General features: G+C 35.8%; 1 protein-coding gene across 3 annotated transcripts in view; it reads left to right on the forward strand.

Moving 5' to 3' along the window:
- Nucleotides 1-9,949, forward strand: part of XRN1 (5'-3' exoribonuclease 1) — a 109,494-nt gene extending 99,545 nt beyond the window's left edge. For 2 of the 3 annotated variants that reach the window (XM_029940121.1, XM_029940123.1), the window contains 3 exons: nt 5,813-5,851; nt 6,199-6,359; nt 6,978-9,949. In XM_029940121.1, coding sequence (XP_029795981.1) covers nt 5,813-5,851; nt 6,199-6,359; nt 6,978-7,280 — 503 coding nt within the window. In that variant the 3' untranslated portion in view covers nt 7,281-9,949. The remainder of the gene's footprint in view (nt 1-5,812; nt 5,852-6,198; nt 6,360-6,977) is intronic. The other variant, XM_029940122.1, reaches the window with a different exon arrangement.
- Nucleotides 9,950-12,891: the final 2,942 nt, after the last annotated feature.

A 12,891-nucleotide genomic window follows, 5' to 3' on the forward strand; every position in this document is an offset into this window, starting at 1 on the left:
AGTTCTGTTAAGACAAACTGTATAATATTTTGATAATCTAGGATATTAGTTCTGTATTTTCTACCTTGATAGCCATAATTTGTGAGGAATCCTGGAGTTTGCATTTGAATGACTTCAGTTTACTTTAGTTCCGCTTCTTGATATGACCCAAGGAAGCACTAGGAGGTTTTGAGTGTTGAGAAGCCTGAAGTTATTAAGACAGGTTAACCTAGCATGGGGCTCCTGGGTGGCTCAGTTGGTTAAGCCTCTGACTACAGCTCTGGAGAGTAAGGTTCTGTGCTGGCAGCTGGGAGCCTGGGGCCTACTTAGGATTGTGTCTTAGAAGCCAAGTAACTTGTTGTGTAGGAGGAATATATAGAGAGAATTGGGTGGTTGGCTAGAATGTAATTATAATTAGGGCAGGGTACATAGGCTAGATTTTCTGGTTTTCGAAAATCAGAATTGTAGGGAAAATGTTCTGATGTGGTAGTTCAATTTTCAGTAGCAAATGTGTATGTAGAGGATCTTATTAAAGTTGTTACTTATTTGAATACCTTTCAAAGAAGTCCTTTTTTTTAAGCCTGGTTTTGCTAGCTGTATGTTCAGTGAATACTTATACTAATGACAGTGCTAGAATGTCCACGTTTGGCATTCTAGTGTGTGATGCTGTCCTACTGGGAAGGAACTTCATACATTTGTGTAAGGTTAGGAAGCAAGAAAGCAGATATTGTACATACCAACTTCCAGAAGAGATCTCAAATGGGAGGGACTTAGAAGGGAAGTGTGGAGCATGAGTTCAAAATGAATGCTTTGTTCACTTAAGAATTAGCGGGGGCACCTGGGTGGTTCAGTCGATGAAGCATTCACCTTGGCTCAGGTCATGATTTCACAATTCACAGACTTGTGAGTTAGAGCCCCCACATCAGGCTCTGTGCTGACAGCTCAAAGCCTGGAGCCTGCTTCAGATTGTTTCCCCCCCTCTCTGCCCCTCCCATGCTCATGCTCTGTCTCAGTAATAAACGCTTAAAAATTTAAAAAAAAAATAGATATTGTCAAGATTTGATACTGCCTAGAGCAATCTATACATTCAATGCAATCCCAATCAAAATACCACCATATATACATATACTGCATATACTGTATGTGCTATATATAACACCTCCTTGAGGAGGGCACTTATTGGGATGAGCACATGTATTTAAGTGATGAATCATGGAAATCTACCCCAAGACTGCACGGTATGTTAGCTAACTTGACAATAAATTAAAAAAAAATTCAACACGAATTACACGATGGTGTTGAATGAAAGACGTAATATATTAAAATGTATCACTTGCAAAAAAAATAATAAAAGTGGAAAATAAGAAAGGAGGGAGGGGCACCTGGGTGTCTCAGTCAGTTGAGCTTCTGACTCTTGAATTCGGCTCATGTCATAATCCCAGACCAGGATAATGAGATAGACCCCATGTCAGGCTCCATGCCTGCTTAAGATTCTCTCTCAGGGTACCTGGGTAGCTCAGTCAGTTAAGCATCAGCCTCTGGATTTCGGCTCAGGTCATGGTCTCACATGAGTTCATGAGTTTGAGCTGACTGTACAGAGCCTGCTTAGGATTCTCTTTCCCCTTCTCTCTTTCTCTGCCCCTCCCCAACTCACGCATGTTCTGTCTCTCTCTCTCTCTTAATAATAAATAAACCTTTTTTAAGTCTCCCTTTGCCCCTCCTCCCACCTCAAGCTCTCTTTCAAATAAATGAATAAGTAAATGTTTAAAAAAGAAAGAAGGGAGATTTAGAGGAAGAGTAAACAGATCTAGTACCCATCTAATTGGAGTTCCAGAACAATAAACCAGAGATCATGGAAAGGAAGAAAGTATCAAAGAAATAAGATTTAAAAAGTTTCCTCTGTGGCATCTGGCTGGCTCAATCAGGAGAGTATCCATCCGACTCTTTTTTTTTAATGTTTACTAGAAAACTAATGAATGGTTAGGTCATGCTGTGAGCTAAACTAAGATGCTTAATCAACTGAGCCACTCAGGCACCCCATCATCCATCTGACTCTTAATCTCAGGGGTCATGAGTTCATTCCCCATTGAGTATGGAACCTACTTTAAAAAAAAAAGTTTTCTCAACTAAAGGACAGGTATCAGTAAAGTGAAAGGACCACTAAATGCTTAGCATAATGAATGAAAAGAAATGGAGATTGCCTTGAAATTCAGAACTGCAGTGATAAAGAGAATGTCTGAAGAACTAGAAAGCAGTTAAACTGAATGTATCAAAACTCTGAGGCAGAATTAGTTTTATCTTAGATTTCTCTGTATACTCAAACTGCAAATCTAGTACAAGATAGTATAAAAATATTTTAGACATGCAAATTTACTTCTTATGCACCCTTTCTTAAGAGACTGCTGGATTAGGGTTGCCTGGGTGGCTCAGTCGGTTAAGCATCCGACTTCAGCCCAGGTCATGATCTCATGAGTTCGTGGGTTCGAGCCCTGCGTCAGGCTCTGTGCTAACAGCTCAGAGCCTGGAGCCTGCTTCAGATTCTGTGTCTCCCTCTTTCTCTGACCCTTCCCTGCTCACACTCTGCGTCTCTCTGTCAAAAATAAATAAACATTAAAAGAATTTTTTTAAAAACTGCAGGATCATATGCTCCAGCATTATAAGAGGAAGAGAGAGGTAGAAAGAGAGAAAGGGAAAGAGAAAAGGAAGCAAGAAAGGAAGGTTAAGAGGGAAAGAAGGGGGGAAGGGAGGGAGGGAGGGAGAATGGGAGCAAAGAAGGAGAGTGGAGGGGAGAGGAGGGAGGAGAGTGGAGGAGAGGAGAGGAGAGGAGAGGAGAGGAGAGAGAAACAGAAAGCAAAACCGTAAGACTAAACCACAAGAGACCTAGTATATTTATACAATGAATGGAAGTCCCAAGATGCCTGCTGCTCAGCAGGTCTGGAAAATAACTAGTCCTGGTTGGAAGAGTAGAGGGAGTTCTTGGCACTAAGATACTTACCTGACAGGTGGATAGCATTTGGAAAACCATCAAGGAAGACTAAGGAACTTTAAAAAGATAATTACTTTTAAAAGAGTGAAAAAAGTTTTACAAGAAAAGAGAAACAGAGTGCCCTACCTAGCTCTGCAGTGACAATATTTACACAACCATGTACCATGAACACTGCTTATATATTTAAACAAATATTGTGATATATTTCTATTGGAAGGACGGAGCACCCAGTAAGGGGTGGTATAAAATAATTTTGATTTTTGAGCTACCTGAGTTTTGATCTATCTTAATAGGAAGTCAGTATATCTAAAAATGCCTAACACTGAGAAATCAGTGTAGTATAAGCAAATTATTGAACACTGATGGAAGCAAGCCGCTAAACCAGCTAAACCTGGAATAGTCTGCTGAATTACACTGGAAACCTCTTTACTACACTGTGTATACTACTCTGACTTTTTAAGAAAATGTCATTTGTCTAAGAATGTAAGTTCCTGAGTAGCATAACTGGCATTCAAACCCAAGTCCTTCTGATTCCAAAGCCCATGCTTTTGTTACTGTACAACACTGGCATTCCTTTGCCTGTATGCCTGTATAAATAATCCTTCTTTAGTCAGAAAGTTTTTATAACTACATGAATCTGATGTTTCATATAGCTCAGGTAGTAAGTTCACTATAACTTGCAAAATCCAATTTGACTGCCTTTTCACTTTCAAAAATGAACTCAATAACTATATATAAATTTTATGTAATTAGTATATGTAGGTTAAGAGAATGTATTACCTAAATGGAATGATTGTTTTCCCCCTTTATGATCAATATTTAACAGCTTGATATGTTTACCTTTTTCATGTTAATTATTACATTTATGTTCATTATTATGTCATGTTTATAATATTGTATTCGTACCTAACAAGAATTTTAAGGTTATAATTAGAATTCTTTGGTCATATAATAGGTCTCTCCAATGGTCCAATTAAAATATATGATACAAGTAAAAGTCAAGAGATTTAAATGTTGATCAGGAGAAAAAAACTTAAGCATCAGAAAGTTATTTTGTAAATTTCTACTCTATGATATGAAAAGTCCCAATGGAAAAAAAATGTTGGAAAGGATATTTTATATTTAGAACAATGATTTATTGGGGAAATTGTGGAGTTGATCTATGCATAAGATTACTGTAGCATCTTTTAGGGGCACTCGGGTGGCTCATTCAGTTAAGCTCCCAACTCTTGATTTCAGCTCAAGTCATGATCTCACAGTCGTGGGATCAAGCCTCAAGTTGGGTTTTAAGCTATACTTGGACCCTGCTTAAGATGCTCTCTCTCCCTTTCCCTCTCCTACTCCCCTGCTCGCACACCTGCTCCCCTTCTCTCTCTGTCTCAAAAAATAATAATAATAATAATAATAATATAGCATCTTTTAAGTAGATCTTCCTAACATAATGACTGATACCGGAGTCACTTATAGGTAGTATCAAGGCCTAATTTTCTAAATATTTTTAGCATTTCTCATATTAAAAGTTTTTTCATGCAAGAATTTGTACATGTTTAATTCAAAATACTAAAGTATATTATTCTTTTCTCCTGATCCAAAAATTTTGTAAGTGGCTAAATTATCAACTATACTATTTTACAGATCTGGCTGCCTTTTTACTTCTCTGAAAAGAAGAAAGTTTTTTTGTTTGTTTTTTAATGTTTTATTATTCATTTTTGAGAGAAAGAGGCGCAGAGCATGAGTAGAGAAGGGACAGAGACAGAGGGAGACACAGAATCTGAAGCAGCTCCAGGCTCTGAGCTGTCAGCACAGAGCCTGACATAGGGCTTGAATTTACAAACCGCAAGGTCATGACCTGAGCTGAAGTCGGAGGCTTAACTGACTGAGCCACCCAGGTGCTCCTGAAAAGAAGTTTTGAACACAATACATATCTTCCTTCCGTGACAATATGCTGGTGTCTCACTTGTCATTGTTTAAAGTAGTAGTTCCCACATGCTGCACTGGTGCTGACTGCATACAAATCCACCTGTGGAGCTCATTAGCAGTACAAACTCCTTGGGTTTCTCAAAAAATTAAGAATAGAAATACGATATGATCCAGCAATTCCACTTCTGTGTATTTACCCAAAAAAACCCAAAAAACACTTATTCAGAAAGATGTATGCACCCTTTGTTCATTGTAGTATTACTTACAATAGCCAAAATATGGAAGAAACCTAAGTGTCCATCAAGGTAAAACAGAGAAATACAAATACCATATGATTTCTTTTATATGCGGAATCTAAAAACAAGCAAAACAGAAACAGACTCATGAAAACAGATTAAACTGATGTTTGACAGAGGAGAGGGGAGTTGGGAGATGGGCAAAAGAGGTGAAGGGGACTAAAAAGTAGAAACTTTCAGTTGTAAAATAAACAAGTTGGGGAAATGAAAAAGTACAGCAGTGGGAATATATTCAATAATATTTTAATGACTTTAGGTGACAGGTAGTAACTACACTTATCATGGTGAGCATTTTGCAACGTATATAAATGTCAAGTCAATATGTTGTACAGCTGAAATCACATAATATTGTGTCAACTGTACTTAAAAGAATACAGATTCCTGGGCCCCTCCAAGTCTGGTTTACTAGGTCTGAGGCTTTGCCTAGGAGTCTGTATTTCATAACCTCTCCAGATACTCAGATATGGAAATCAAGTTTGGAAACCACTGGTTCGTGCGATTTTAATGTGAAACAAAATGTAATTTTTAAAATCCTTGAATTACAAATATTAGAATAGGGAAAAGAAAGAATCTACATGTCATATCAAAGTGATCACATTTCAAGACTTGAGCTTTTTTGGTTTTCTTGTAGGCTGGGATCACTATGGAAGCAACTTAGCATTGGGGGCAGGTGAGATCCTTAAGATTTCTCTCTTTTTTCTCCCCCAAGGGAAAGTTTCATGATCCTTTTATTATTTTTAAGTAGTATTACAAATATTCCTAAAATTCATATATGTATATGGGACCATTGGCCTTTCTAGGCCAGACAGCACGATAAGCTGACTTCGGTAGTAGCTCACAGTCCTAAGGGGGTTTCCTGAGGTGTAATGTAAGCAAGATTAATCATAAGTTAAGTGTATGTATGCCCTTTACCAAAATGATAAAAGCCAAAAAAGGGTTAGCAGAAGGAGGTCTTAAATTTCAGGGTTTTGATGGCACTATTTTACTAAAAAAGAACTTTTCCATGATTTTTAACAGCTAATGTAATGCCTTCATCATCTCATCTCTTTGGCTCAATGCCATGGGGACCACCAGTGCCAGTTCCTGGGAAGCCTTTTCATCATGCTTCATATTCTGGGACCATGCCGATGGCTGGGGGAATGCCTGGTGGTGTGCACAATCAGTTCATACCCCTACAGGTGAGACTTGTAAAGAGAATTAATATATTTTTAAGAGAGTTAATTTTTTAATGCTCAAGGGCTATTGAGAAAAATATGTTTATTTAATAATTACTGATTCAATACCAACTAGAAGTCCAGTACTAGTCTGGGTGCTAAGAATATATATTATTACCAGTGGTCGGGATGCCTGGCTTGGCTCAATTGGTAGAGCATGTGACTCCTGATTTTGGAGTCATGAGTTTGAGACCCATGTTGGATGTAGAGATTACTTTTAAAAAATTAAATATGAAAATATTTTTTAAAAAGAATATATATTATGACCAGTGGTGACCAATCTGACTTGGTCCCTGCTGTCTTGAGTTTGTGTTCAAACAAATAATAATTGCAGCAAGTAACATTTTTTTCTAGCACAAAGTGATTTTAAAATCAGAAATATAAATTTTCTTTATGTTTAAGTTATAGAGAAAATAAAATATTAAATATTCATAACTAAATGCTTCTATTTTCTGAAGTCTGGTTTGGAGAGTATAAGCGGAGGTCACAAGTTAGCATGATTGACAGATATTAGCAACATGCTTTATGACACTAGTTTTTTCTGCCTGCATTGTTAATTAATGATGGTTTTGTTCCTTAAAGGTTACTAAGAAGAGGGTTGCAAACAAAAAGAACTTTGAGAGTAAGGCGGCCCAGAGCTCTCTAGCTACCCCACTTCAGACTAGCCAGGCAGCATCTTCCAATTCCACCAAAGTGATTCCACAGGAGACTTCATCAGCTTCCTTAAAGTCCTCTCAAATTACTCAACCTGCATCTTCTTTTCAAGTTGAAGGCACCTCCCAAGGCCACAGTATGTCTCACCACAAATCAACACCAGGCTCTTCTTCAAGAAGAAAATCAAGAAAACTGGCTGTCAATTTTGGTGTTTCTAAACCTTCTGAATAAATTTGATATTTGGAATTAAATTAATTTCTTCCTTTCCAGCCAGCTTTTTAGAAATACATATCTGTGTCTCATAAAAAATTAGAATGTACTATTTTAAAATAATATGTTTCAATTAAAAACGTTTGATTTGTTGTCAAACACTTTTCATGCTATATCAAATTGTGCATCTTAAACATGTGCAGTTTGTTTTACATCAATTATACCTCAATAAAGCTGTAAAAAAGAGAAAAAATCTAAATTAAATCTTGTGTTAAAATAGTGGACTAAGCATTAAAATGTACCACTCTAACTGTTGGCCTCATCATTAGAAGCATCCTAAACGATGACTTAGACATCATAGTGCAATAATAGTAAATTTTTACACTCTTGAGGGATAATTAAATGGAGCATGAAAATTGGGCCTCAAGTATAATTTACTGAGTGTGGATTTTATTTCTGTTTTCAATGATGTAACAAGTTTGTCAGGATAATGGCTCTTATTTATAAGTATTTTAACTTATGTTTTGTTGTCTCTGAGGGTCCTTTAGACCTGCTGTGAAATGATCACACTTGTGGTGGTGCTGCCAGTTTTGCTTTATTCTAAATTTTGTACCAAAGCAAGTTTAAAATATTGATCAGAGTATTTCATTTAACTGCTTAGAACTATAAATAGCAATCTAGATTTGAGCAATTACAATTTTTTAGATTATAAAACCAGCATTAGTAATTTCTAATAAAATTACATTTCAAAATCTACAGGGTACAATGACCACAAATTAATCTAATAGAATAAAGTGAAATCTATTAATCATGTTAGTTGAAATAAATTGTGTTACTCTTTTGTATAGCTTTTTACGTGCTTACTTAAACATATGTGAGAGCTCCATTGTTGGTCCTAGTAGTGCTTCTTGGGACTGATGAAATTCTAATTTTTTAAAAAATTCTAAGGTGTGCTATATAATACAGGCACAATCACTTTGTGATATACTTAATTTATATGACAAATGCCGGTCTCATTCTGTTTCCACATTTTTAGCTTTATGCTGATCTGTAAAGTGACTCTGGCATTTTGTCTTTGCATGTCATGTGTGGGTGGGTGTTGTTCAAGCTATGGCTGTTAAAATTATTTTAGAATTTATGAAAATTTCTCAGTGGTACCAGGGCCTGAGTTTATATATATATATATATACATATATATATATATATATATTTATCCTTTAGTTTTTATGATATGCTTATATTTTTAAGGAAGTAAGTTATACTTTTTTAAAAGTAGGAACCATAGTGTTTATATGGAGCTGCTTATTATTCTATCCAGTTTCATTTAACTAATTAAAAACTCTGCCATGAGTTTAGTCTGTTTTTTTAAATGTTAGCATTGAACTAAATGGATTCCTTTCTCTAACTACTGAAGTCAGAGTTTCTCTATATGTTAATAGGGCATTTGTATATTAGTAGTGCCTTTAGTATAAGAGATAAATGTTCATTATCTGGCATTTATTATAGTCCATGTGAGTTTCTGTGATTTTATTTTCTGTTAATTTTCCAAATTCAGATGTTCATTGGTTTCCAGCATTTCCTTGTTGGGAATGTTTATCTGTAATGGGATCTCAAATAATGAGGCTCAAAACATTCTCAGTGTTTGTCCTTATTATCTCACAGACTCTCTATTTGTTTTCAAAGGAAACATCTATTACAGGAATAAATACAAAAAAAAGTTATGATAGCAATGTTAACCTCTTACTACTTTAAAGTATGTAATATTTTTCACCTTATATACCTTTACAAACCAGCATTTAAGAATTCTCACTCATCATTGCTGTGTGATCCCTCTAAAAACAGTTTACAACCCACATCTTTTTTAGAGTACAGAGGAAGGAGCATGTGCCATCTTCTGAAAACTCCCAAGAAAAGGATCAACAGGCATATTGCTACCGAACCCATAAAGGTATTTTCCCAGTGTTAGAGCAATCTAAGCTGATAATTCTACATGGGTAGGCAGTAAAACTGTTTTCTTTTCGTTCTTTCCTCCCTTTTAAAAAAAACATAGTATTCTAAATGTCAGGATAAAGAGAGATTAAAATAGGAAAGTGCATGGTAATGACTAGAGAGTCGTCAAGCCTTCATCTCTATTCCTTTCCCCTTGTAGACCTATTCCAAATGTGGGCATGAGGGTCAATAGATCCACAGGATTTGTGCCTCCCTGTGGAGGAGGTAAGAAGTAGAGGCTGTTTGTATCTCATGATAATCTTGAGGAGACTGGATTCATTGATAGTACAGGAAACTTACAGTTTTCCCTTTTGGATGGGGCAGACTCAAACCAACTCCAAGTACAGAAATATGCCCATTTGTTGACTTTGTTGTGAATATTCTGTGAAAGCTGTGATCTGTATAGGGCACGGCAGAGCAGAGTTCCCAAATTGCTTCATGCTTCCACATACTACAGCAGTGAAATCTAAATATCCTTATTCAATAATTTCTTTTTTTTAGTGTATTAAGTGAATTTTAAAGATTGATTCTTCTAGTCTCATTGTTTCTTGTTACTGTTTTTTGCATTATCTGATCGTTACCTGAGTTCTATAATTTGACAGAATGTAATTGATTTAAGCAACATGTAGACTAAAGTCTTAAACATCAGAGAGTCAGCACATGAAAAATTAAATTTGCCTCTGTGTGTACCTTGATTTCAAGTTAAGACTTCCTTGCTTTTCAGAGGGATAAGAAGGTTTTTTTAGAACTGAAAAGATAAGGTGGGGTTTTTTCCATTGGTAGGAGAGATAAAGAATTCTTAATACATGTTTTTTGTTGTTTATTTCCTCTTCTTTGATCAGGTATTTGCTTTGGTTTTAGACTGATATTTCCAAACTAATCTAAATTCTTTATTTTAAGGGGAGGAGCAGTGAAGAGGAGTTAGAAGAAGCAAACCAGTGAAATCAGATATCTAGTCCCTGCATTTTCAGACTATATTTCTAGCTCAAGGAAATAGATAAGCTGTAGGGGCTTTTTTATTTACTCACTTTTTTATCATCTGTTCTATTTCTGTTAATGAATCCTACATTTTTGTAATGGTTGTCTAATTTTTACATTAAGTAAATAGAACTGTCCAGATCTCCATTGAAATTACGCCTAATTAATGTGCTTTGTCTCTTTGTTCAGAGCATCTTTTTTAAAGCAACTGTGTACACTTTCCCAACTTTTTGAGCTTGCATAGGATCATCTTACTTTCAAATTACATTTTTACTATAGAGGACAATTAATGTATTTGAAAGAAATAACCATAAGGTTCTCTACCTTAAAAAAATTAATCACAGGGATGCCTGGGTGGCTCAGTCGGTTAAGTGTCCGACTTCTGCTCAGGTCATGATCTCGTTGTTTATGGGTTCAAGCCCCACATCGGGCTCTGTGCTGACAGCTCAGAGCCTGGAACCTGCTTCAGATTCTGTCTCCCTCTCTCTCTGCCCCTCCCCTGCTCCCACTCTATGTCTAGCTTCTCTCTCAAAAATAAACATTAAAAAATTAATTAAAAAATTAATCACAGAAGTTCCTTTATCATTTTTCTGGACAAAGTGATAGAACTCAAACTGGTAGTGTTCTTTATGTATATTTTGTAACCTTTATCCATGTAGTAGTCTGTTTCACAGGAGCTTCCTTTTCCTAGTGAGGATAAGGCTTAAAACTCGAGAAATGAATATTTTTCAAACTGACCTGGTTCATATTTCCATCAGACCTCTCCATATTCTGCAAGGGAGCAGTAATAGATGGTGTTGAAACAGATAGCCATCAGTGCTGAGTCAGCAGGCGTGTGGAAGTGTCACTGTTAAAATACTGAATTAAAAGCTCGGACAGCACTGATCTTTTTTTTTTTTTCCAGAAAGAGGGAAAAAATGTATAAATAGTTTTAGTAGTTAAGAATATCAGGAATATAGCTGCTTTTGTATTTGTGTGTATGTCAGTGAACCAACAATTATGCCTTGCTCAATCAATGCATTCAGCCATCTCAAGTGCAATTTGTGATGGAGACTCTGGTCTCCAGTAGATAGTTTTATGTAGTTAAACCTGTAAACATTTTTTCTAGAAGTACACCCATTGCTGTTGATTTCAGCAGTTGGTATACTATTAAATTGTCTAGGCCAAATAATTAAGCTTCTACAGATACTTTAGTATTGTGAAGCCAAATTCTCATATTGTTCCTCATGAAATAATAGGACTGAGAATTTGGTCCACTATTTGCTTTAAGTTATTTTATTCCTTTTCCTTCATAGCTAAGGGGCTTTTTCCTTTGTTTTAGGGTTTGGTTTTTTTGTTTTGTTGCCTCAGGTCTCTTTTTTTTTTTTTTTTTTTTTTTGGCTTGCACCCAGATGCTTCTCTGAGGGTTTTCATCTATTTTGATATATAAGTAATAAATTGTGTGCTGTATAATCAAAGTGTTCAACATTCTGTTGATTTAAACAAGATAAGTATAATTCATACATAAGTATCTTAACTCATTTCTTTTCTCGCGTAGCTATTTTATAAGTAACTGGAATTTTTCATTAGATCTTATACAGAGCAGTATTTTATTAAAATTCAAAAGGGAAGACTTTTACGTGCTCATTTTGTAGTTTTTGTTTTTTAAATATCTTTACATTGTCTGCAATTAAAGTGTTTTAAACTTGCATTGGAATGGACTCCGAATGTATTTTTGTGTTAAATTGTACATTTGTAGATTTCTAGCATGAAGTTAGTCTCAAAATGTTGTGCCAGAAGGATTTTAAAATACAAGAGTCACTGAAAGAGTTTAAACATCTATACATGTTAAATGCTATATGGATTTTAATTAAACCCTTGAGAATGATTTCATAAGCTGTTTGTTCTTGTATATTTGCTTTAATATCAAAAGTAGAAACATTACAGTATTCACTTAAACCCTATTTTGTTTTTATATCTGTATCTTGAATTTCTGTCCTCTAAACTGAGACAGCATGATTAGTGGAAAAAGTCTGAAGACTGTAGATTCAGATGGCCACTCTTCAGATCCTTTCTCTACTTTTTACTAGTTGCGAATAAGTCATTATCATATTAGCATTGGCAAGTTATGTAAGGTATAAGCTTCCGTTTCTTCATCTCTAAAGGAAGAAAACAGTGTTGTATTGTTAATATGTATGAAGCACTATGTACATAGTAGGTGTATTACAAATGTTAGTAAATAAGGATTTATCCTGTGTATATGAAGATCTATCCCAAACACAGAGTCCTCTGAATGGTGCCAAATAACTTTATTCTTTTCCCACTGAGTCACTCCCCAGTATCCAATTTGGAGAGTCCTTGTGCCTCACCTGGCCATCTGGAAGACTCTTCTCTCTGTTCTTTTTCCCTGTCATGATCCCCGCTATCTTCTCTACCATGCAAGGGAAGGCTCTTACAGAGCTACATAGAAAGAGGCTTTCATTTCTACTCATAAAACTGGGGAATCTATAAGACACACATCTAGCTAATATTAGTCATGTCTCACAATATAATTCCAATGCATTATTTTACCAAAATCCTCCCTTGGTATGGGTGGGAAGGAATTGGAAAGAAGGGGTTAGGGAGGGAAGAACATCTCTTCCAACTGTGTCTGCTCCCAGTTCTGCCTGTTAAACCCCAGACTACC

This window comes from Suricata suricatta, chromosome 5 (genome assembly GCF_006229205.1).
Source record: "Suricata suricatta isolate VVHF042 chromosome 5, meerkat_22Aug2017_6uvM2_HiC, whole genome shotgun sequence".
Classification (NCBI taxonomy): domain Eukaryota; kingdom Metazoa; phylum Chordata; class Mammalia; order Carnivora; family Herpestidae; genus Suricata; species Suricata suricatta.